This window comes from Canis lupus, chromosome 17 (assembly GCF_003254725.2).
Source record: "Canis lupus dingo isolate Sandy chromosome 17, ASM325472v2, whole genome shotgun sequence".
Classification (NCBI taxonomy): Eukaryota; Metazoa; Chordata; class Mammalia; order Carnivora; family Canidae; genus Canis; species Canis lupus.
This window is the reverse complement of record NC_064259.1, coordinates 39,605,266-39,627,695: the sequence shown is the minus strand read 5'-3', so window position 1 is coordinate 39,627,695 and position 22,430 is coordinate 39,605,266. Positions and strand designations below refer to the sequence as shown.

General features: G+C 46.0%; 2 protein-coding genes and 1 long non-coding RNA gene across 5 annotated transcripts; 2 read left to right on the top strand and 1 right to left on the bottom strand.

Annotated features, from left to right (window-relative positions):
• Positions 1-522: 522 nt before the first annotated feature.
• Positions 523-7,420, top strand: MAT2A (methionine adenosyltransferase 2A). The gene is made up of 9 exons (XM_025453795.3): positions 523-742; positions 2,916-2,993; positions 3,081-3,203; positions 3,706-3,818; positions 3,908-4,051; positions 4,217-4,435; positions 4,653-4,835; positions 4,986-5,119; positions 5,793-7,420. Exons 1-9 carry the CDS (start codon positions 652-654, stop codon positions 5,893-5,895), a joined length of 1,188 nt encoding a protein of 395 aa, XP_025309580.1. The 5' UTR covers positions 523-651; the 3' UTR covers positions 5,896-7,420.
• A 383-nt stretch (positions 7,421-7,803) lies between these two features.
• On the bottom strand, positions 7,804-20,783 carry GGCX (gamma-glutamyl carboxylase). 3 transcript variants are annotated; one of them, XM_025453792.3, is made up of 15 exons: positions 20,622-20,783; positions 19,883-20,053; positions 18,568-18,726; positions 18,076-18,241; positions 16,179-16,257; positions 15,655-15,761; positions 14,397-14,560; positions 13,823-14,088; positions 13,542-13,673; positions 12,989-13,140; positions 12,391-12,560; positions 12,046-12,176; positions 11,617-11,764; positions 11,254-11,449; positions 7,804-10,788 (listed from the first exon to the last, which is right to left on the bottom strand). In XM_025453792.3, exons 1-15 carry the CDS (start codon positions 20,662-20,664, stop codon positions 10,596-10,598), a joined length of 2,277 nt encoding a protein of 758 aa, XP_025309577.1. In that variant the 5' UTR covers positions 20,665-20,783; the 3' UTR covers positions 7,804-10,595. The 3 variants fall into 3 exon arrangements, with proteins under 3 accessions (XP_025309577.1, XP_025309578.1, XP_048952160.1); XM_025453793.3 differs by having other exon boundaries at positions 20,560-20,699; XM_049096203.1 differs by lacking the exons at positions 18,568-18,726; positions 19,883-20,053; positions 20,622-20,783 and adding an exon at positions 17,596-17,827 and having other exon boundaries at positions 18,076-18,211.
• Positions 14,512-18,732, top strand: LOC125752868 (uncharacterized). Its single transcript, XR_007403377.1, has 2 exons — positions 14,512-14,642; positions 17,494-18,732. It is a non-coding gene; the product is annotated as an uncharacterized LOC125752868 (long non-coding RNA).
• Positions 20,784-22,430: the final 1,647 nt, after the last annotated feature.

Sequence of the window (22,430 nt, the reverse complement as noted above, 5' to 3'; positions counted from 1 at the left end):
TGTCTCAGGGCCGAGGGCCCCAGGCTCCCCGCCGCCAGGACATCTAAAGGCGGGCGGGGGGGGGGGGGGGGCGCCCGGAAAGACCCTCCCGGCCGAGCCTGAGGACAAAACCTCGGCCGATTCTCGCCGCCGCCGCCGGGGGACGCGGCCTCGCGGACAGATCGCCCGATCAACGGTCGGAAGGGAGGTGCCATGTCCCCGCAAGGGGAACGGGCCCACTAAGTCCTCCGCGCTTTTCCTCCCACTTCGGATCGGAAGGGTACAGGGGCCCCACCCACTCGCCTGTCCACCGAGCCCCTTGTTAGAAGTGCTCAGGGTAACTAAACACCCGCAGGAGGGTCGCGTCGCCTCCGCTCGCTCCCCCTGCCCCGCAGGGTGGTTCAGCCCGGGCTCCCCTGCCGCGCCCCGCCCCTCTGCCTACCCCCGCGCGAGTGGCGCATTGGCGCGCGGCGCCGGGGGGCGGGGTCCGGGCCGGGCGCGCGCGGGCGCTGTGTATAAATACGGGGCCGCATCGCCCGCCGCCTCGTTTGCTCCGCGCCGCCCGCCCGAGCTCGGTAGGACGCTGTCTTCTGCTTGTGCATTTCGCAGTCGTCGCCTCGCCGCTCCCTTTTTTCTCAACGCCACTTAACGCTCACCGCTACGAACACCAACATGAACGGGCAGCTCAACGGCTTTCACGAGGCGTTCATCGAGGAGGGCACATTCCTCTTCACTTCAGAGTCTGTGGGGGAAGGCCACCCAGGTGAGGTGACGGGCCCTGGAGCGAAGTGAGGGGCGGGGCGTGGGCCGGGCCGGGCCGGCCGGGCCCCGCAGGTGGCAGTGCCCACGCTGGTTGCCCTCGCCCGGCGGGCGGTGGGAAGAGCGGCGGCCGCGCGCTTTCCTCGTGGCGCCGCCGGTGCCGAGCGCGTGGCCGCCGCTCCCCTCCCCCTTCCCTCCTCTCCTCTCCTCCCATCCGGCCGCGCGCCTCGGCATGCGGAAGATTCCAGAAAACGAGAAGGGCGGGGGCCGGGGCAGCTGTGCTCCACTCGGGGAGGGCACTATTTCCTCATCTCCGCCCCGCCGTCTGAAAGTCCTCGAGTGGGCCGCCGGCCCCGAGCGCTCGCGTCCGGGCCTCGGGAGCGCGCGCCCCGCATTGCAGCCGCAACCACGTGTTTGCCGCATGTGGCATCTGGGCTAGGGGGAGCCGTCTGGCTACCGGCGCGCTCGGGTGTGCGGACGAGGGGGCCCAGGCCACCGGATGGCTCCCGTTTCCGTTAATTCCTTGTTTTGGGCCATTACGGCTCCCAGAAGACGTTGGCCGTGCCCTTCGGCAATATATGGCCTTGCCGTCAAGGTGACAGCCTCCAACTAAATATAGCGCAGGTTGGGGAAGGCCTTTCCTTATTTGGATGGCGTTTGAAAAGGATAGGAAGCATGAATTAAGCGTAAGCTGTCATTGCGTTGGATTTCCCTTTAAAGTCTTTGGTGCTTTACCGTCAGGCAAGGTTTTACCGAACAGTTCCTTCTCCGGGCTTTGTCCACTAGTCCGCCATTATGGAGATCAATTTACACGTGAACGAGTGAAGCTATTTCAAGGAACTCTGAATCTCAGCCTGAAAACATCATCTGATGAAGATCACTATTTAGCTCTATTGGTTCTGCCTTTTCTTAGGATAACCAGGATGACATAGTTATCTAGTCGAATGGTTTTAAGGATCCATTTCTGTATACTAAGTCTACTGTGCCTCTGATGAAATCCCACAAGCATCAGCCTAGTGGTGTAGGAGAGGACAGACATCAAGATCCTGATTAGGGAAGGTCAGGTGTTCTGGTGTGGGTTACCCACCTTCCCTCAGTGTTAAGAACTTCACACATATTTGACCCACCTTTTATTAATATAATCACTTAAGTCACAGGCATTTATAGCAGTTCATAAAATAAGCCTTGACCTTCCCACTTGACTGCGATATACATTTTGCTTTAGTTACGGATGGTTGTAGAAAATTCAGGAAAGTGGTAGCTCAGGGGGAGGTATTTCTGTTCTCTCACTTTTTAATAGATGGCAATACAGTGGGGAAAGAAGGATTCAAAATACATTTGGATATTTTTCAGTTTGTTCAGCTCATGTTCCTGGACTACACCTCTGGCAAAATAAATATTTTATTCCTTCTGTTTGTAAAGTGTCCTTTCATTGTTTTTGACTCTTCAATTGACATTATCTTTTGTTGCTCTGATTAGTGTTCCTTAGGATCAGGGAGAAATTGATAACAAGGAAAAAAAAGTTCCAACTTTCTGGTTGGTTAGATTTATAATGAAGACTTTAAATTTGGGGGATAAAATGTAAGTATGATTGTCCTTGAAGAATAACACTGTAGAGTGAAATGTTTCCCAGCTTTGCTTTGGGATTTGAATATAAACTATTCTGCTTTAATTTGATTAATTTCAATTATGTGCCTGTACTTAGTTAACAGTGGAAATTGTATTGCCTGGGAACTTAATTTTTCAAAATGTTTGAAATACTTTAGAGATGGGATGAAGTCCTTCAAAGGTTAAGGTGCATGTATCACAGGTTAAGTGTATTAAACGTGTTGGGCATTCTGGCTAATCTGAGTCGGTGAGCTTGTGGTTCATCTATATTAAGACTGGTGTCAAGTTTTCAAGTAATATGCAGCATTATATCCAGCGTTTATTCTTCAGGCACATGGTTTCTGGTAAAGCTCTGCTTTGATTAGACAGCGGTTAAGATCTCCGTACTTGAAATACCATTGAATTGTATGATTGAAAATGGTTAAATTGGTAAATCTTACATTCTGTAGGTTTTACCACAATTTTTAAAAGCTCTCCCAAAGATCTGTACAGCAGTAATTATAAGGCTGCATGACCTACTTCCATTGATAAGATAAAGAGATTGAGCCAGGAATTTCTTTTTCCCCCAGATAAGATTTGTGACCAGATCAGTGATGCTGTCCTTGATGCCCACCTTCAGCAGGACCCTGATGCCAAAGTGGCTTGTGGTAGGTTCTAAACACTGCTTATCAAGGTAACATCAAGAAAACTACTTTGTAAGAGTGACATCTGAGTGTGAACTTATCTTTTATTAGAAACTGTTGCTAAAACTGGAATGATCCTTCTTGCTGGGGAAATTACGTCCAGAGCTGCTGTTGACTACCAGAAAGTGGTTCGTGAAGCCATTAAACACATTGGATATGATGATTCTTCCAAAGGTGTGTTTTAAGGAGTTGGCTTTTCTAAGCTCATTTTCCCAAATATTTTCAACCCTCTTTAGCTCTTAGTTCCTGCTAACCTGTAATTCCAGTTGTACAGTGTTATTATCCCTTTTGTTCCAGCCCTGTTCTCTGAAAGTTCTAAGTGTTGCTACAGGTTTCCCCTCATCCAAAAATAGGACATTTCTTAAGAAATTTGTAGGCCGAAACAATGCAAAGCAAGGCTTCACTTTTACAATAGACATACGTTGTTAGTACATAGTTTTTTCATAAAAGCAAAAATCCTGCATATTTTTTTTTTTCAGTTAATGAAAACAAGTACTAGTGTAGGTCTTTTTGTTAAAATGAGTGAAACACTATTGAAAAGTGTGTGTGGGGGGAGGGGGGTATCTGGATTTGATTTCTTTAGTAGTAGTTAAAATTCCAGATACTTGTAAATAGAAGGCATAGGTATTGCCATGGCTCCTTTTTTTTTCTTTTTAAGGTATTGTTTTGTTTTTAGGGTTTGACTACAAGACCTGTAATGTGCTGGTAGCCTTGGAGCAACAGTCACCAGATATTGCTCAAGGTGTTCATCTTGACCGGAACGAGGAAGACATTGGTGCAGGGGACCAGGTACCTTGGTATAGAGTCTGTCTGCATCTCTTCTATCATTAAATTCTGAAGCTTGGACTGATCACATTGGTGACTTTTTCCTTTTTTAGGGTTTGATGTTTGGTTATGCCACTGATGAAACTGAGGAATGTATGCCTTTAACTATTGTCTTAGCACACAAGCTTAATGCAAAACTGGCTGAACTACGCCGCAATGGTACTTTGCCTTGGTTACGCCCAGATTCTAAAACTCAAGTAAGTGATGATTATAAACCTGGATTGCATTGGCCCAGAACGTCAGTAAAGTTGTTTAAAGCTGAGAAAAAACAGTATTTATCCTTTGTATTATAACTTAGCTTTGTCTTGGTTCTCTGTCCTGTCTAATAAATTGATGTTCTGGTCATGTGCTTTGCCTTCAAGGTGACTGTGCAGTACATGCAGGATCGAGGTGCTGTGCTTCCCATCAGAGTCCATACAATTGTTATATCTGTTCAGCATGATGAAGAGGTTTGTCTTGATGAGATGAGGGATGCCCTAAAGGAAAAAGTCATCAAAGCTGTTGTACCTGCAAAATACCTTGATGAGGATACAATCTATCATCTACAGCCAAGTGGCAGATTTGTTATTGGTGGGCCTCAGGTAAGGCTTTATAATACAATTCCATTTACTTTTTTTGAGTTCTGTAACGGTTACTTGCAGATTTGGCTACTACCACCTTTTTCTGGATTTTTATAAGTCTGCATGTGAATCTTCTGAGGATATTTGAGTGACAGAGAATAGGTGTTTAACAAACCCGACCTAGAACCATTTATTGGAAAGCACTAGGTATAAAGTGACTTAAATCCTGTAATTTCAGGGTGATGCTGGTTTGACTGGCCGGAAGATCATTGTGGACACTTACGGCGGTTGGGGAGCTCATGGAGGTGGTGCCTTTTCAGGAAAGGATTATACCAAGGTGGACCGTTCAGCTGCTTACGCTGCTCGTTGGGTGGCAAAATCCCTTGTTAAAGGAGGTCTGTGCAGAAGGGTTCTTGTTCAGGTATATACTCTTTTATATAACTGGGAGTGACTAGAAAGGCATGCAAGTGGGAGGGCATTTAGCGTAGTATTTCTTTTTTAAATGCCAGCATGTTACATAACTGTGTGGGTCTTTTAATCACTGACTCTTATGACATTTGAATCCTTTTAGGTCTCTTATGCTATTGGAGTTTCTCATCCATTGTCTATCTCCATTTTCCATTATGGCACCTCTCAGAAGAGTGAGAGAGAGTTATTAGAGATTGTGAAGAAGAATTTTGACCTCCGCCCTGGGGTCATTGTCAGGTAAAGATGGTAAAGCCTATTGCTAGTGAAAAATGAGGGTGTGGGTGCGTGTGTATATAGGAGATATATTCAAATCCGAGAAGGTGAAGGTGTGAAGACTCAAGTGGGGAAATGTTTTAATTCCTGGAACTGTTGATGTTATCTTTAAATTGCCTTTAGTAAAGGCTTATATTAAGAAAAATCTAAAATTAACAGTGTTCCATGGCTTAGACTAACCACCCTAACCACCCTAAAAAGAAAGTCTTCCACATTTGATACGGGGATTTGTGCTTGTGTTATTTAAGGATGTGTATTTTACCTAAAAGAAATTAGTGTACAGTTAAGTGGGATATCAAGGCTGCTATAAAAATAAACAGGGTGTGGGCATGGGACCTTGGTAAGTATGCCATAATCTCAGATGAGCTTTTGATACTTGGAATTTCTCAGAATAATGACAAGTTTTCATATTTGTTGAGCCAAGGATGGAAAAACAAGAACTATAGTTACTAATAAGGACTGTGCGAGGAGTTTGGACACCAGGGAAGTAACAAACACTTCTGCCACAAACTTTTTTCCTAGCAAACCCCAGAGAACTGAACTCATTTGCCAGAACTCTTGAAAATGAGTCTTGCTGATTGTTTTGCTTTATTTTAATTGAATGCTACATATTAAGTTACGGACTTGTATATTCCAGGGATCTGGATCTGAAGAAGCCAATTTATCAGAGGACTGCAGCCTATGGCCACTTTGGTAGGGACAGCTTCCCATGGGAAGTACCCAAAAAGCTTAAATATTGAAAGTGTTAGCCTTTTTTCCCCAGACTTGTTGGCGTAGGCTACAGAGAAGCCTTCAAGCTCTGAGGGAAAGGGCCCTTCTTCCTAAATTTTCCTGTCCTCTTTCAGCTCCTGATCAGTTGCAGTCACTCTAGTCAATGACATGAATTTTAGCTTGTGTGGGGGACTGTAAGTTGGGCTTGCTATTCTGTCCCTAGGTGTTTTGTTCACCATTATAATGAATTTAGTGAGCATAGGTGATCCATGTAACTGCCTAGAAACAAACCAACAACACTGTAGTAAATAATGCTTTTTGAAATTGAACCTTTGTGCCCTATCACCCAACCTTCTAAAATCCTAATTGCATTGACTTCCCCACCAAATGCTGAAAATGTCCTGTAATGTGCACGTAAAGTACTTGTAGTTCCATTATAGCCTCTGTCTGGCAATGCCATAGCCCTGTCAGCATGAATTTGTAATGTCTTGAGCTCTATTATGAATGTGAAGCCTTCCCTTATCCTCCCTATAACTTGATCCATTTCTAATTATGTAGCTCTTTGTCAGGGAGTGTTCCCTATCCAATCATTCTTGCATGTAACGCAAGTTCCAGTTGGAGCTCTAGCCTGACATTAAAAAAAAAAAAAAAAAGGCAGTTACCATTAAACCATCTCCCTGGTGCTTATGCTCTTAATTGCCATCTCTTAAATAGCACCAAATCAAAATCTCTCCACTTTCCAGCTGTCTTTTGGAGGACGTACGTAATAAGGTTTTTACTTAGTAAACCAATCCTATGCATGGTTTCAGCACTAGCCAAACCACCAACTCCTAGCTCTAGAAAAACAGGCACTTGGCACCCTTGTGATGTCATACAGAGAAGTCACAGGGCAGTACCTGAGGGTCTGTAGGTTGCACACTTTGGTACCAGATAACTTTTTTTTTTTCTTTATAAGAAAGACTGAGTACTCCACACTGCACAATAATTCCTCCCAGGGTTTTAACTTTGTTTTATTTTCAAAACCAGGTCCAATGAGCTTTCTGAACAGCTGGTGTAGCTACAGAGAAACCAGCTTCCTTCAGAGAGCAGTGCTTTTGGCGGGGAGGAGGAAATCCCTTCATACTTGAACATTTTCTAATTGCTTATTTATTGTATTCTGGGGTATGGCGTAAGTACAGAGAAGCCATCACCTCAGATGGCAGCTTTTAAAAGATTTTTTTTTTTCCTCAACACCATGATTCCTTTAACAACATGTTTTCCAGCATTCCCAGGTAGGCCAAGGTGTCCTACAGAAAAACCTTGGGTTAGACCTACAGGGGGTCTGGCTGGTGTTAACAGAAGGGAGGGCAGAGCTGGTGCGGCTGGCCATGGAGAAAGCTGACTTGGCTGGTGTGGTACAGAGAAGCCAGCTTGTTTACATGCTTATTCCATGACTGCTTGCCCTAAGCAGAAAGTGCCTTTCAGGATCTATTTTTGGAGGTTTATTACGTATGTCTGGTTCTCAATTCCAACAGTTTAATGAAGATCTAAATAAAATGCTAGGTTCTACCTTAACTGTGTCCATTATTCTTTAAAAGTGTTTTGGTATGCATATGCTCTGAGAACATATTCTTTATCCCTGAATAATTGTAATCTTTTGCCTGGTTCAGGGAAATTACCTCAACTCCTTTCATCCATTACTGCAAACATTTTAACAGGTTTGTAAATTCATACCTAGCACTAAGAAAAATGCCCAAAATTTGAGGTGTTCATCCATCATTGCCATTTTGGCTGATGCAATGGTCAAAATCCATATGTGCTTATTGCAGCAGCCACTGAGCTGCCAATGTCTTAAAATTGCCTGATTAAGGACCTAAAACATGGAATGGGAATGTTCAATCTTAAACCCATTCCTTTTTAGCTTTTCAATGTGGAAAAACAAAATGAGTTTTTGTGCCTTAAGTATTAATCCCTTTATTATAAACACATGTTAAAGGCGGCAGGTGACACACAGTTGGCAAAATTTTTGAAGAGTGGTAAGGGGCTTACAAAACATCCATTTTATGTTAAAGTGGAAAATTTGAACATCAAATTAGTGAAGATGCTGTACGTTTCTAAAGCCTTTATTCTTGTAGAGGTTTACTACACAAGACCTTGAACCATCCCTTTTTAAGCCTAGGAGCTAAAGTATAGCAGCCACTTGGCACATGTTTACACTGGCATGTATGAAGTAAGTGGTGGTTCAACCTTTTTAATTGACCTGTAATGACTCAATGCTTGATTACACTTATTTGGAGGCTTAAACTATGTTGGGAGAAGAGGCAAACCAATCTTGAGTGAAAGTCTCAATTTTTTTAGAGAACAATGTGTTGCTGTCAAATAGCAACATGGCTGGCCAAACGGAATTGGGGATGAGCTGGCTGCCCATTGGCTGGTGGGATAGCACCAGAGAAATTAAGGTTAGGTTCAATATTTGCTAGGAAGATGCCGTACCTTGAGAAGCTCTAAACTAAGAAGGATCTTTGTAAAGGCCTGTCTTCTGTGTAACAAAAAAATTAAGGTTGAATAAATAGTAACCAGCCCCAAGAAGAGCAACCAAGGTGTCAAGGTGATGGTGACTGCAAATGGTTGAATATCAAAAGTATGCAACGTTATGGAATAAACCTAAACTGTTTGGGTTAGAAGGAAATATGACCTATGAAGTTTTGAAGGGATGACTTGACAAGGGATAAAAGATCCAAATGCTGGGAGTGGAGTAGAATGAAATGGAATACTAAAGCCTGGCTAAAAGGAGGTTGATAGCCCATTCCTAGAATTGCTGCACAGGACCAGATTCCTCCTGAAATGAACTCATTTATTCCTTTGAGCTTTTCTTAAATGTATCAAGATAACCACCTTTCTGCTGCATCTCACCCCAACACTTTCATTGGAGAAAAGGTGGCATACTAACGGTTTTGGGATAGCATCCTTGCCTATATTAAAACTAGTTTGGTAGGAGTCCCTTTCCCTAATGAACTACTTTTCATACCAGTCAAGTAATGAATGGGTGGGAGAGTTGGGGGTCAAGCGCAGGGGAACAAAATAGAGCTGAACTCCCTGGCAAAGGACATTGTGCCAAAGTATATTGTCACTGAGATCAACAAAACTTAAAAAAACACTTTCCCTCACATTGCTCTTACCAACCTGTGGCACAGCTACTGGCTAGCTAACCCACAAAATGCCTTGTAGGAATCCGGTCAGGCCCAACCTGCACAATTGCATCTGATCTGGCCTTTTAACTGAATTCCAATATAAAGGCTGAAAGAACACAGAGGTAGTAGAGATGAATAGATTGAAGAGGTAGAATTGATACAACTTGGAATTTAAGAAAGGTGATAAAAAAGGATGAATCAAGGCTGAAGATTCAGATGACAAAAAAAAGAAAAAAGAAAAAGATGCAGTTGCCATTCACTAGTAAAGGAGATGCAGGTCTGAGTTGGGGATGAACAGAAGTTCTGTCTAGGACAGAGTGAAAGCTTTGTGAGATCCCCAAGTGGAGCTAGTTAGGTCTATAGGTATATGGCACAAGGAAGCAAGCTAAGCAGCAGCATAATCATCCTGAAGTGTGTATAGGGAGAAGGCAGCTGCCTAGTAAAGAACCACTATCTGAAGAGGTGGGCGTGGGGTGGGGCATGGGAAGAGAAACCTGAAAACAAGAGATGCAATTCTTTATCAAAATTACTGGGACTGCCAATTTACTGCTAGTCTTTGCTATGAGGCCATGAGCACCCAAAATAGAAGCCTTTGGGTTTTCCTTTTTTCTCTATGCATTTCTCACTTGCTAGCCCAATGCCCAAGGAATTGAGGTGCTTCCTCAATCACACCCTGTGCATCCAAACCTACAAAATAACTTCAAACATGTTCTAATCCATCACCAAGTTTGGTTAATTCTTACATCATCACATCACTTTCTTCTCACCAAAGGCTAGAATAATGCTAAATTAACACTAAGCTTGAGAGAGCTACTACTACCAATCATCTAAATTTCCTTATTAGTTTATCTTTGTCCTATTCTCATTGCTGCTAGTGAAAAACTGGCTGTCCCCATAATAAGCACAATGAAGGAGAGAAGAGAAAATTACTCTCTGCATTCAGAACTTAATCACCATCTTAATCTTACCTGTAACTAAGACAAATTTTAGTCTACACTATTTCATAATTATTGTCAGTGATTCTGCAAATTGCAAGAGGCAGGGTATGCGACCCTAAGTCAAACAGACAAAATTCAAACCATCAATACATCTCTTATTAGGTGTTGTCTTTGAGCAAATTTATCTCTGAGCCTCACTTCTTCCAACTGTAAAATAGGGCTAATGGCCAGTAAGGACTAAATGCAGTAACACAGGCAAAATGCGTCACACAGTGTCTAGCATATAACAAATAACTTGAGAACAGGCACTATTGTCATCATGGTACATTAAATCTTTTTCGCTAAGGGGCCAGTCACTTTAAACCTGACTCTTACCCCTTCTTATCCTAGAAGGGCATTTTCATATTGATTTTAAACCCCTCCTAACCCCTCAACCTTGATGTGATAAATCTTATCCTTGCTTCACTTCCTTGGCTCCTCTAAGATATCTTCTCTGAATTTAAAAGAACTATAAACAAGGAGGAAAAATGTCTAAAATAACCATTTCTTCACATTTCCACTGCATAGGTTAATGGTCCTATGACTGGTTGCTCCCACATCTGTATCCAACATCTGCCCCAGTCAGAACTCTGAGTGGACAGGGTCAGAATTCAGCTCAGAAGGATTAGAATTTGAAGAATCTGTGTTTGAATGACCCGACTCTCCAACTGGCTCAAAGGGTCGCAAGTTTGCATAAGTCACCTCTTGGGCCAGCTGCTCCAGGGAAGGGCGACCTAATGCCAGATTTCGAAGTGAGATACAAGTCATCAGGAAGCTGAAAAAGAGGAAAAAGGCCACACAGTCCAAACTCCTGCTTCTATGTAGGAATTCCTGCCAAAGCCCTTAGGATTCCCTGGTCCTACGTCCTCTCATTTAGGCATAAGTGAAAATATCCCCACAGTGACCCACCCATCCCAGCTGGAAGGGCATCCCACTCTTTATATGGTCTGGTAAAGGATTCAACAGTGGAATAGGAATAATCCTATTATTGGTGACAGGATGAGGCAAAACAAGACAGCAGGCCATCAGACAAAGGTCATTTACTCTTTCCATTAAACCAGGGAAAGGAAACTGGAGAGGGGGAAAAAGATTTTCCCCAATGAAAAGACTGTCCTTTCCTGGGAGTGTGTGTCCTGTCCCATCCTCCTACCCCTGGCCCCATTACCTTTACCAGAGAAAAGTTACCCAACTTACCAACATCTTGATGATAATGACCAGTACTGCTGTGGGTAAAACTTACCTGCGGCGAAAGATATAGAGCTTCCGCAGCAAGAAGCGGGAGAGCCGCTCATGGAATGGGGTATTTCTCCGGCGTTCAAGCTCTTGGAGCCTTCGCTGGCGTCTAAGAAAGGTCTGAACCAGAGGTGTTGGCTCAGGGCCCCCTTGCACTTCCCCTTCCAGCAGAGGCTGCAGCTCTGGAGGTAAAGGCCCCGTTTCTGCACAGAAGATGGCAAAAAGAGTAATCACTGAGATCATTCTGTTTTAGAATTCTCCTTTCACCAGCCAGAAGCTTCAAGTTCATTCTCTGATGGCTAGATCCTCAATCACAACCCCGATTTCTCATAACCAGGAGCTTTCCCAGCCCAACTCTTTATATACTCACCAGTTCCATTCTCCACCTTCTCTTTTAATTCTTGCAGATAGGCCAGGTCTTGCTCCAGTGCAAGCTCTGTAGTATTGACGTAGATGTACATGTAGCAGGAAGGACCGGGTGATATCGTATACACCTTATGGTACTCTCCAGCAGGCAGCTGACAAACGGGAAGAAATGGATATATTTCACTCTCTGATCTTTCCCTCGGCAGCCTACGGGCTTCCTACAATACCCACCGTACCCCAATCCACTCCCACCCTGCCCCGCCAAGGCATCTTTCTTCTGTGTTTTAGAGTCCAAAGGAACTGACTTCTGGAATCCTGGATAAAGAGGTTCACAGCCCCAAGGACCCTTGCATTTTGATCTCCCTTTTAAGCCTATAATAAATTAACTCCATTTATCTAAATTTTTCTGCCATTGTTAACTGCAGCGAAATACCTGCATTTTTTCTCCCTCGTGAAGAGTCTGATTCTTCTGTTCTGCCACCAGCTCTACAGTCACCTCCCCTTGCAGCAGCTGAATACTAGTGTTGCCTAGGTCTTCACTCACAAAATTCTCCAGGTGCAGCCCTGCCAGGGGCAACAAAGTTCCCTATCCCATCTTATGGAAGACAAAATCACCCCCAGCCAGAATGGAGACATCACACCTTTACTGCTGCCACCAGTCAGGTTTTAAGAACCTTCCTCCCACCAGGAATGCCCTATCCCCCTCGCCACATGCAGTGTCCTCAGCCAAGGAAGCCACAAAGAAAGGCAGCAAAGCTTTCTTTGCTTTCCTCCATACCAGGGAAATCTGCAATGAAGACCACCTCTGTGTGGTTGTCCAGGCTACTCTTGATTTCCTGTAACTTGGTCCTCCAGGGAGACAGGTCCATCAACAGTGGCTGCAGCCAAGGTGTACGCTGGAAGGGGGACCAGGCGGCCTGCACAATGTCCACACGAGGGTCAAAAATCCTTAGGAAAGAAAACCATGTTCTAAGGAGACCACAGCCACCTACTCACCAGAATTTCTGGTTTTGTTCCTTTCATCACTATTCCCACACAGAGGGAACAGGGTTTCCAGATAGAAGAAATGGCTTATGTCACCATGTCTGAGGGCAGAGAAAGAAGAAAGAGATTCTGGAGCATAGGGAAGAATGAAAGTTAGTGGCCACCTGAGAATTGTGTTAACAGCTTAAAAAAAAAAAAAAAGGTCAGTTACCTTTCCTTCTGGTTGATGGTGCCCCCTGCTGGAAGCAATCAGCTATGCCCACAACCAGGCGAACAGGGACATGCACCAGAGGACAGCCTTTCAAGCAAGACAGCACTGGGGAGCATGGGCTATTCGTCTCGGCAAAAGGAGTGGGACTTCCATTTCCCCCTTCTCTGTCCCCCTTGCCCACCTCTGCTGGAAGCGGTCATTGATGGAGACCCAAATATCAAAGTAGATCTGGGGCTCAGTGACATTGTACTTGGGAAGCAGGTGGCTCAGGCAAGTGGCATATTGCTTCAGCATGTCTGCATGATCCTTCCATCGCCGGCTCTGCGTGAATACCTGCCCCAAACCCCCACATTAGTCCCACCTCATCATTATCCACCTCTCGGATAGGTCATGCAATGCACTGCCAACAGCACTAAGAGATCCCTGCCTGGTGCCTGTTTTGAGCAGGAAACACACACACACAAATGCACCCCAGCCCCCCTAAACGTCTTTGGGGAAGAATTTTTCACTACTAGGCTTTTTATACTTACCTTTCCTAAATCTAATTTCAATTCAAAGGAAATGAACGGCACTGCCGTATTTCAACTTCTACAAAAGAAGGGTCGGTCAACCTGGCTCCTGAGAAAGGGCGGAGTGGACCCAAATGTGTTTTATCATTACGTTTCGGAGGGAATCAGACCCCGACACTCCAGGGAGCTCTGAGGAACTTAAGTGGTCAGCACCACACATCTTACCCCAGGGTTAAGGTAGCCCAGCTCGCCAGTGCGGCCGTCCCGGTAGGTGATCTTCACGTGCTGGTGGGAGCGCGAGTGCACCATCATGTCCCAGGAATAGCCATACAGCCCATTTGTCCAGTTGTTATAGCCCTGAGAAGGTAGGGCAGCAGCAATCAGCCCGACAGTTCTCCTATTTAACTCCATCCTCAACCAACGCAGCGCTTGCAAACCAGCCCCCACACTTCCCCTACTGCTCTGCCCTCCGCCACTTCCCCAGCTAACCCCCAGCCCACACATACCTGGGTGAGGAAATGGGAATAGGGCAGGAAGAGCTGCTCCAGGAGGTAGAGCAGGGTGAAGGCAGCACTGAGCCGATGGCGCAGCCCTGGCTTCTGGCCACCTTTGGCCCGGCTCCTCTTATACACGCAGGACATACTGGGCTGAGGGGCAGCTTTGAGGGGCAGCAGCTCCTGCAGCCTTTCGGGGAATCGAGATACTAGCTTCCGGGGCCACTCAGGGGAGCAGAAGAGAGGGCTGCTGGCCAGCATGACATAGGGGAACATGCCTAGGAAAGAGCAGGGAGAAAATAAGTGTTTCAGATGCTGGGTTCAGCGGGGTGAACATGGGTAGTCCCCTCAACCCCCTCTCCTTTGAGAAACCTCTCCCAAGTATTCCACTTGTGATGAAAGAAGCTATTAGCTAGAGTAGTCGGAGTTCCCCGAGATTCCTTACTTGGCAACATTCTAGCTGAGCCCAGAGGCCCTGGTTCTCACCGCCTGTTTATTGCCATTTCAGGGACTGCATCCCCGTGTCCCACTGTCCGCACCTGCACACCTGTGGCTTCCCACCTCCTACCAGACCACAGGTACTGACCGATGCTAAAAAGCTGGGAATTCATGCAGTGGAAGTAGGACACGAAGAGGAGACCAATGGACCTCGAGGCATCAAAAAAGAGCAGGAAACCAGCTGAGAGGTCAAGCAGCAATCCGCACCAGTGTACCACTAGTAGACTGGTCATCTCCTCGGACAATACTAGTCTGCAGACACCAGATACAAAGATCAAAGGTCAGGCACCAGCCCACTGGGGAACCCAGCATTTCCAGCACATTCACAGCAAAGGTACCTCTGCCACCCTGTCCTCACCAGAGGAAGTACCCCAGTAGGCAGATAGAGGAACTCCACATGAAGACACCTATGGGAGAGTTTCCAAGAACCTTTCATTTCCACACACTTTAGGTGTTCGATTTTTTTCAATATACCATATGTGATAACCAAGGACAGATTTCCTAGGGCAAATCTGACTGAGAATGAGTGTTTGGGGGTGGGGCGTGGATTCTTCAATTCTTCACGGAGGTTATAAAAGAAGAAACTTTAAAAGGTAAATGTCTAATTAACATAGTAAAGTCAAATGTTTGGAACTGGAAAATAACAGGGAAGAGGAAAAAAGAAAGTAAAATATGAGGAATGAAAAAATGGGAGGAAGGCAGAAATCGAGAGGCAAACCTCTGTTTTTTAAAGAGTTGGCAACAATGGGTTTGTCAGGACTAGGATGCTGACCGTCCTTTTCTTTTTTTTAAATAAGATATTATTTATTTATTCATGAGAGACACAGAAAGAGGAGGAGACACAGGCAGAGGGTGAAGCAGGTTCCTTGTAAGGAGCCCGATATGGAACTCAATCCCAGGACCTCAAGATCACAACCTGAGCCAAAGGCACTCAACCCTTGAGCCACCCAGGTGCCCTGCCTGCCTTAGAAGATGGACAGTACACTGGCCAAGGTATCCTGGCAAGAGGCTAGGGTGGCCACACAAGGCACGGCACCACCCTTGGTGGCTGCTGAGAACACCAACTCATTCACCAAGTCACCTTATTCTGATTTTCCTTTCCTCTTTTAGTTTTTTTTCCCTTCGTTCTTGCCCATACCGTACATCTCCCAGGGGCTGGGAGGACCTAGATGTTTTGGTATCATTGACTATGCCTTCTGCTGAATAGATAGATGAATGGACAGAGGAAAGCCTGTGGCAAATCCCGGTAAAGCAGGAACAGCAGCCATTACGACAGACCCGAGGGAGGCGAGGCCCCCACTGTGCACCTGTGCCCCAGTGAGAACTCCGCCCTGACTGCCACTCACTTGAAGGGACTGAAGAGCCAGTGCCGGGACAGATACTCCATAGAATAGCCTTCAACCCAGTCTGCGTCCAGCTTTTTCACACCCGCAATGAAGTACACAATGAAGATCTGCCATCGCAAAATGTAAAATGAACGTTCAAACCAAAAAGAACCTTGTTTTCTAAGAGTATCAAAAATAACATGCGTTCTGATCAGAGTTCAGGGCCTATGGAAGATTAGATTCATTCAATTCACTCATCCAACAAGTATTTATTGACATTCTATCAATGCCAGGCACAGTATTAGGTACCAGGGAAAGTCATGAAGCCTGGATCTCTCATAATGATGCTAATCTAGCAGGGAAAAAGTTCTCTCCTTCCATGACGCAATGAGAGAACCCACAGACTAGGGGACTGGAAACAGTCAGCCTTGCTTTCCAGCAAAGGGGAAGAAAGGGAAGATCCAGGGAGGCGGAGTACAGTACCAGGAGGGCCATGCTGACAGTGGCTGTCAAAGAACACTCCCCTCTTTCCTAAAATTCCATACCTGGCCACGTAGCATGGCATAGTTCCAAAGGGGCACATGGGCATTCCGCTTACGAGCATTCAGCAGGCCGTCCACAGACCTGCACCAAGGGAAATAAAGATTAAGGAGAACTTCTTAGCCCAGTACATTTCTACTTTTCGTTTTTAAGTGTAATTTTCTATCCCGGGATATCTCCCATATCCTGTCTCGACCTCTGGGCTATTCTGAGGCTCTTGAGAATCATATGAGCAAATTTAACAGTGATCATTTTAAGTTGTAACAGAAAGATTACTAGTGAGTTATAACAACAAACAGTTCCATGTTTACCATTAGTTAGTAAATTAATTTGTCTTCATGTAACAAATCAGGAAAAGGATTACTAGAATATGCTAGAATATGATTGAATTTGAAAAATAATCAATTTGAGGGAGTATTTAAAAAGGTAAAGGTGTATGGAAATACATAGTGCATTTAAGAAAAAAAAATTATCTAAGGCAAACTTTTTATAGACCTAGATGCCAGGATCTAGTGCTGGAAAGTACCTGCTAACAGCTTACCTTGAGAGAGAACTGATAAGCCTAAGATACTAAGACTAGACACATTCTGGGGAGGCAGAAGCAAAGCAGGTTTGAAGAAGACAATGATTGAGCAGAGAAGTTGGCGAAGGAGCAGCTTACACTTATGGTTAAGAGACCTGGAATCTATGGTCAAGGAGACCTGGATTCTCACTTGTGTCTCTTACCCTCATAGGTGACCTTAAGCAAATCCTGTACTTTCCTAGGCCTAAGCTTCCACTTCTATAAATAGAGCAGCACTATGGGCCTCATGGCATTGTAATGAGGAAAAATTTTAAGTGTTTAGTCTAGTGCCTCACCAAATGGAAAGCCCTCAGTAAGGGAAAAGTATTTTTTCAAATTGTGGAAAAATTATAAAAACGAAATTTTTCAGAAGTATTCTGTCAAAATTGTCTCTTAATTTTATATTATCAGAGCTGGGCATTCTGAACAAGTTTAAAGGTTTACAAAAAGGCAGCTCGGGTGGCTCAGTGGTCTAGTGCCACCTTCAGCCCAGGGTGTGATCCAGGATCAAGTCCCGTGTCGGGCCCCCTGCCTGGAGCCTGCTTCTCCCTCTGCCTGTCTCTGCCTCTCTCTCTGCGTGTTTCTCATGAATAAATAAATAAAATCTAAATAAACAAACAAACAAACGTCTACAAAAGGGGTATCTATAGGCATAATTAATGACTGATAAATCACTAACAAAGTCAACGTTTGAGATTTTTCTCCTATACTCATCTTACTAACATGTCATATTTGCATATTTGTTTTTCACTTAATAGGAAGAATCCCTAGAGGTCATCTGCTCTGCCACCCTATCTCCAAATAACTTCACTACCTCCCCTGAGAGATGGTCACCTAAGCCAGAGGTTGGGGAGGGTTACCTCCTCCCAGGACAGCACTGCTGAGCAGCCCTGGTGGGCCCTCTCCTTCTGACATGACTCTGCCTCACAGCAACTTCTACTCTTGGCTCTAACTCTGCCCCTCTGGGCTCACACAGAGGAAGTCTGCTCCCTCTTCCACATGACCACCCTTGAAGTATCTGAAAACATCTATGTCTGGCTTTAGTCTTCTCTTCTTCTAAATGGGTTACAGGAAGTGGATAGATCAGGGCACCTAGGGAGATATGGAAAGAGTAGAGGGGGTGGGAATGGAGCCATTTTGTTTTTTGTCATCCCACGTGCCCCAACCTAACTGACCCTTCCCCCTCCCGAATTCATCCAAAGTGTGACCCTGTAACCACACTTTACAAAGCATGGTTGAAAATATGCTTGCTGGGGCATATTCTAGGACCTCACCGGGCTCCTACCACTGGTCACCATCCTGACCCAGCCAACCCCTCCCCCTTTCCCCTAGATTCATACCAGTAGTGGTTTGCATCCATGAATGTCAGCTGAAAGGCCAACAAACCATACAGATAGGAGTGGTTGTTCCATGACGTCTTGTCCAGGAGAAACACATACCAGTATGGCAGCAGGAATAACACACAGCTTATCCGGTAGCACAGGCCCAGCATCATGCCCAGTGCCCCTGGGATTTGTGAGGGAGAGGATTAAGAGGTCAAAGGGTCACCACAGGCCCAGCTCCCCCAGGACAGGCTGTGGGTGGGATTAAGAAAAATCACTGGACATTTTATAATTGTTAAACCAAATAAAAATCAAATGTTATTTTAATACTTTAAAAAAGACTTATGAGGTCACAACTCAGATGACACACAGGTCAGTAGGATGAAATTATGAGTCACAGCAGAAGGGAAATAATGAACCCAAGACTTTGGTCATTCATCAGCATGCTTTGTATTTCTGGGCTTTAGGGAGGCCAGTCAATTCTCCCATCTCTCCCATACTTTCCCTCACCCAGAAACATGATGGTATAGACAAGATACATCCAGTCAAGTGGTAGTGGTTGCAGGGCATTCAGCAAGGGGAAGCGGCACACATCCAGCCCGTCCAGGTATCTTCGGTCCAGGGAACTAAGTCCCCGCTCTTGGGGAATGTCCAACACCATCATCAGCCCTGAGAAGGCAGTTAGGGAGGGGCTGTTAGGCCTCAGCAAAGGAAGCAGTAGAGTATACTGGAATATAGCTGGATGCACTCAACTCCAGGGTCAGACTTTTTACCTAACCCTGGCTCTGCCATTTATTCATTCAATTTATAATAATTACTGAGTGCCTACTCTGTGCTAGGCATTATGCCAGTTTTGTGACCTCAGATGGCCACTGTACCTCACTGAGCCAATTCCTCATTCCCTATGTGAGAAAGGGACTCATAATATTCTACAGGGTTACCAGGATAATTAAGTGAGAAAAGTGCACAGAATGCTAAAAAAGCTGTTCAGGATTTGATTTTTTTTTTTTTTTTTTTTTTAGGATTTGATAATTTAAGGTCTGTCCTACCAGCCCAGAAAAAGTGTTCTAAGGTGGTGTATTTCAACCTTCTCCACTTCCCAGCACACCCAGAAAACAGTATTTGGCTTACCACACTAGAGCAAACAGAAGGGGCTACTCAGGTCAAGAAGCCAGTTCCAGTTAAGGCAGGGTTTCTCAACCTCAGGACTACTCACATTTTGGGCTGGTTAATTATTTGCCAGGAGGGACTATCCTGTGCATTGCAGGTCACTTAGCAACATCCCTGGATCCTTAGCAGATAACAGTAGCCAATTTCCCTTCCCCCAATCTGTGACAAATAAAAATGTCTACAAATATTGCTAAATGTCCCCTGGAGAGCAAAACTGCCCACCAGTTGAGCTACGGGGACTAAGATCTCACCACATCTGTAACCAATTCCAAGCATACATGCTGTGGCCCGAGTTAGGAAACTCTGGATTAAGTTGTCACAGCCAAAATGTCTGCCCTGTCACACCTGCTATTTCTCTGAGGTCTAGTCCTGAGTAGTTACTGGGCAACTTCAGGCTACAAGCAAGATGGGTCTCTGTTCCTCTGCCTCTGTATTCCCTATGGCCTCAGATCAAGGCATTTGTAGCCTCCAAACCCTAATCAGGGGCGACAATGCTGGATTTGATCCTAAACTCCACAAAGATCTCTTCCAGGATATCTTCAGGTCTGGGGAAAAGGGAGGCAAGTCACTAAGTAAGTAACCCAGAAACGCACAAGGGAGGATGGTTATTCTCCCACCCACCACCACACTGGCCCCTCCCAGAAACTCGATTTACCAAAGAGAAAACGGAAGACGGCCAGGCTGGCAGGATCCGTTGGTCGATTCAGCAGAGTTACCAGTCTTCCCCAGCTGGAAACATCTGTCCACTCAAACCCCAAGAGCTTCCCCATTCCGCTGCCCTGACTGGGCCCTTTAGACTGTCCAGCCTTGTCTTTCTGTACTTTATCTGCAGGCAACAAACAAAGTGTGTGTGCAACTGTGGGGATGGAAGTGCTTTAAAACTGGCTCCGCCCCATGGGGGACACCTGGGTGCCTCAGCGGTTTAGGGCCTGCCTTCAGCCCAGGGCGTGATCCTGGGGACCCGGGACCCAGTCCCACCTTGGGCTCCCTGCATGGAGCCTGCTTCTCCCCCTGCCTGTGTCTCTGCCTCTCTCTCTTTCTCTCTGTATGTCTCTCATGAATAAATAAATAAAAATCTTTAAAAAAAATAAATAAAATCGGCTCCGCCCCAAATCACAGAAAATACGGCCCCAACAGCCCCAGGGTTTCTGCCTACCAGGGTTCTCCCACTGATTTCTGACTACTGGAAACACCCTTGCCGTGCAGCCTCTCCTGGATCTCCCAGTTCCCAGAACCCCTCTCAGACCACAGTCCCCTCACCGCAAAGCTCCCCGAGTGGGACTGCAAGCTTGCTCCACAACCCCCTTCCCGGGGCCCCACAGGGCATCCTACCGCCCCCGCCCCTTTGAGTCAGCGCCCCTCTCTCCGTCGCACGGGAGGACTCTTGAGCCTACGTGAGTCCGGCGGGCCCCGCGCGGACCGGGCCGACGCCGCCATGGGTCCGCGGAGGGAAGACGGCCACCGCACGAGCGCCCAAGCAGGGAGCGTCGCGTCGCGTCGCGTCGCGTCGCGAGGAATCGCTGCCCTAAGCCCCGCCTCCCCGACACATCAGCCCGCGCGCGGCCGGCCGGAAAGTGCCGGGACTGTCGTGAAGGGCTCTCGCCGGCGGCGCCCGCTCCCTGCTTGGCGGCAGGGGGCGGAGCGAGGGGGAGCCCAGGGGCGCGGGCTGCTGTCGCCTCACGAGGTGACCCGGGAGGAGGGAGGATACTCCCTGACCCGCGTGTCTTCAGCAGTCAGATCAGTCTTACCCCGAAGCGTCCCAAAGCCTGACGCTTTCAGCCCTAAACAGTCAGTTCTGACCATTTCCCTGGGCCCCTCCCGCCCCATGAGGTCTCCTCCAAATTGTGTCCCTGCAGTGAGTGCCCCCAGACGTGAGCGAAGCGGGTGTAAATGTCCAGCTCTTCTTCAGACAGGCTGACCTCCGAGTTGAGGACGCAGCTGCAAGCGCTGTCCTGGCGTAGGGAGAGGGTGCGAGTTCTCCTTTATTCTCTCCTCCAGTACCAGCCGGGAACCAGGGGTTTGAAATCAGCTGGGGAAACCGGGACGCCCCTGCAGAGGGGATGTAGAATAGGGGCAGAGCGCAGAGTGTGTCGTCGATCGGGGAGGTTCCTAGAGGTGAGGCTTGAGCAGCACTGCCGTATCTAATTCTCTGCCCTGGAACTGGCCAGCAGGATCACAGGAAGGCATCCTAGAATAGCGGTTCTCACATTTTCTTGGTGTCAAGGACACTTTTACGCTGCTACACATTATTGAGAACCCTAAAGAGCTTTTATTTATGTGGGTTATATTTTTCCGCGTTTACCATATTGGAAATTTACACTGAGAAATGTTTAAGATATGTGTTGATTAGAGGGCAGCCCAGGTGGCTCAGCGGTTCAGCGCCGCCTTCAGCCCAGGGCGTGATCCTGGAGACCCGGGATCGAGTCCCACGTCGGGCTCCGTGCATGGAGCCTGCTTCTGCCTATGTCTCTCTCTCTCTCTCTCTCTCTGTCTCTCATGAATAAATAAATAAAATCTAAAAAAAAAAAGATATGTATTGATATACTTAAAAACAGTAATGAACCCATTACATGTATACATAAATAACTTTTGTGGAAAAGGTATATTTTCCACAAAAATTGCACAAGTAGTACTATATTGTTTTACATGCATAGCTAATGTCTGGGGGCGCCTACGTGGTTCCCTCCGTTAAGCGGCTGCCTTCTACTCAGGTCATGATCCTGGGGTCCTGGGATCGAGCCTTTCATCTGGCTCCCTACTCAGCGGAGAGCCTGCTTCTCCCTCTCCCTCTGCTGCTCTTCCTGCTTGTACTCTCTCTGAAATAAATAAATAAAATCTTTTCTAAAAAGCTAATGTCTGGCTTAATTGGAACAGCTGGATTCTCCTATCTGCTTCTGCATTTGATCTGCTGTTCATTAAAGTACATGAAGGAAATCTGGCCTCACAGATACTTATTTGGAAAAAGGAAAGGTATTTTAATGACCTTTTTAGGTAATTGCGGGTATCCTCTGATACCACACCTAAACTTTATAAAAAGTGGTAGTTTTTCAGTTGGATATGGAATCTGAAACCATATCAATGAACCTTATGCTCTGTCACAATAAAATCATCGGTATATCTTGCACTTTGAACGAACCTTTTACAAAATCATACAATTGTTATTTGGAAAACATTGGTTCACTGAGTTACGCTGCTCTTCCAAA

Bases quoted from the DNA above. Each gene is read 5' to 3' on its own strand.
- MAT2A (XM_025453795.3), top strand. From the start codon at position 652: ATGAACGGGCAGCTCAACGGCTTTCACGAGGCGTTCATCGAGGAGGGC. The intron at 3,204-3,705 runs GTGTGTTTTAAG...TTTTGTTTTTAG, and splicing joins ATATGATGATTCTTCCAAAG to GGTTTGACTACAAGACCTGT. The intron at 4,052-4,216 runs GTAAGTGATGAT...TTTGCCTTCAAG, and splicing joins GCCCAGATTCTAAAACTCAA to GTGACTGTGCAGTACATGCA.
- GGCX (XM_025453792.3), bottom strand. From the start codon at position 20,664: ATGGCGGCGTCGGCCCGGTCCGCGCGGGGCCCGCCGGACTCAC. The intron at 15,762-16,178 runs GTATGGAATTTT...TTGCGATGGCAG, and splicing joins ATGCCATGCTACGTGGCCAG to ATCTTCATTGTGTACTTCAT. The intron at 11,450-11,616 runs GTGAGTATATAA...TCTTCTGTGCAG, and splicing joins GAAGGTGGAGAATGGAACTG to AAACGGGGCCTTTACCTCCA.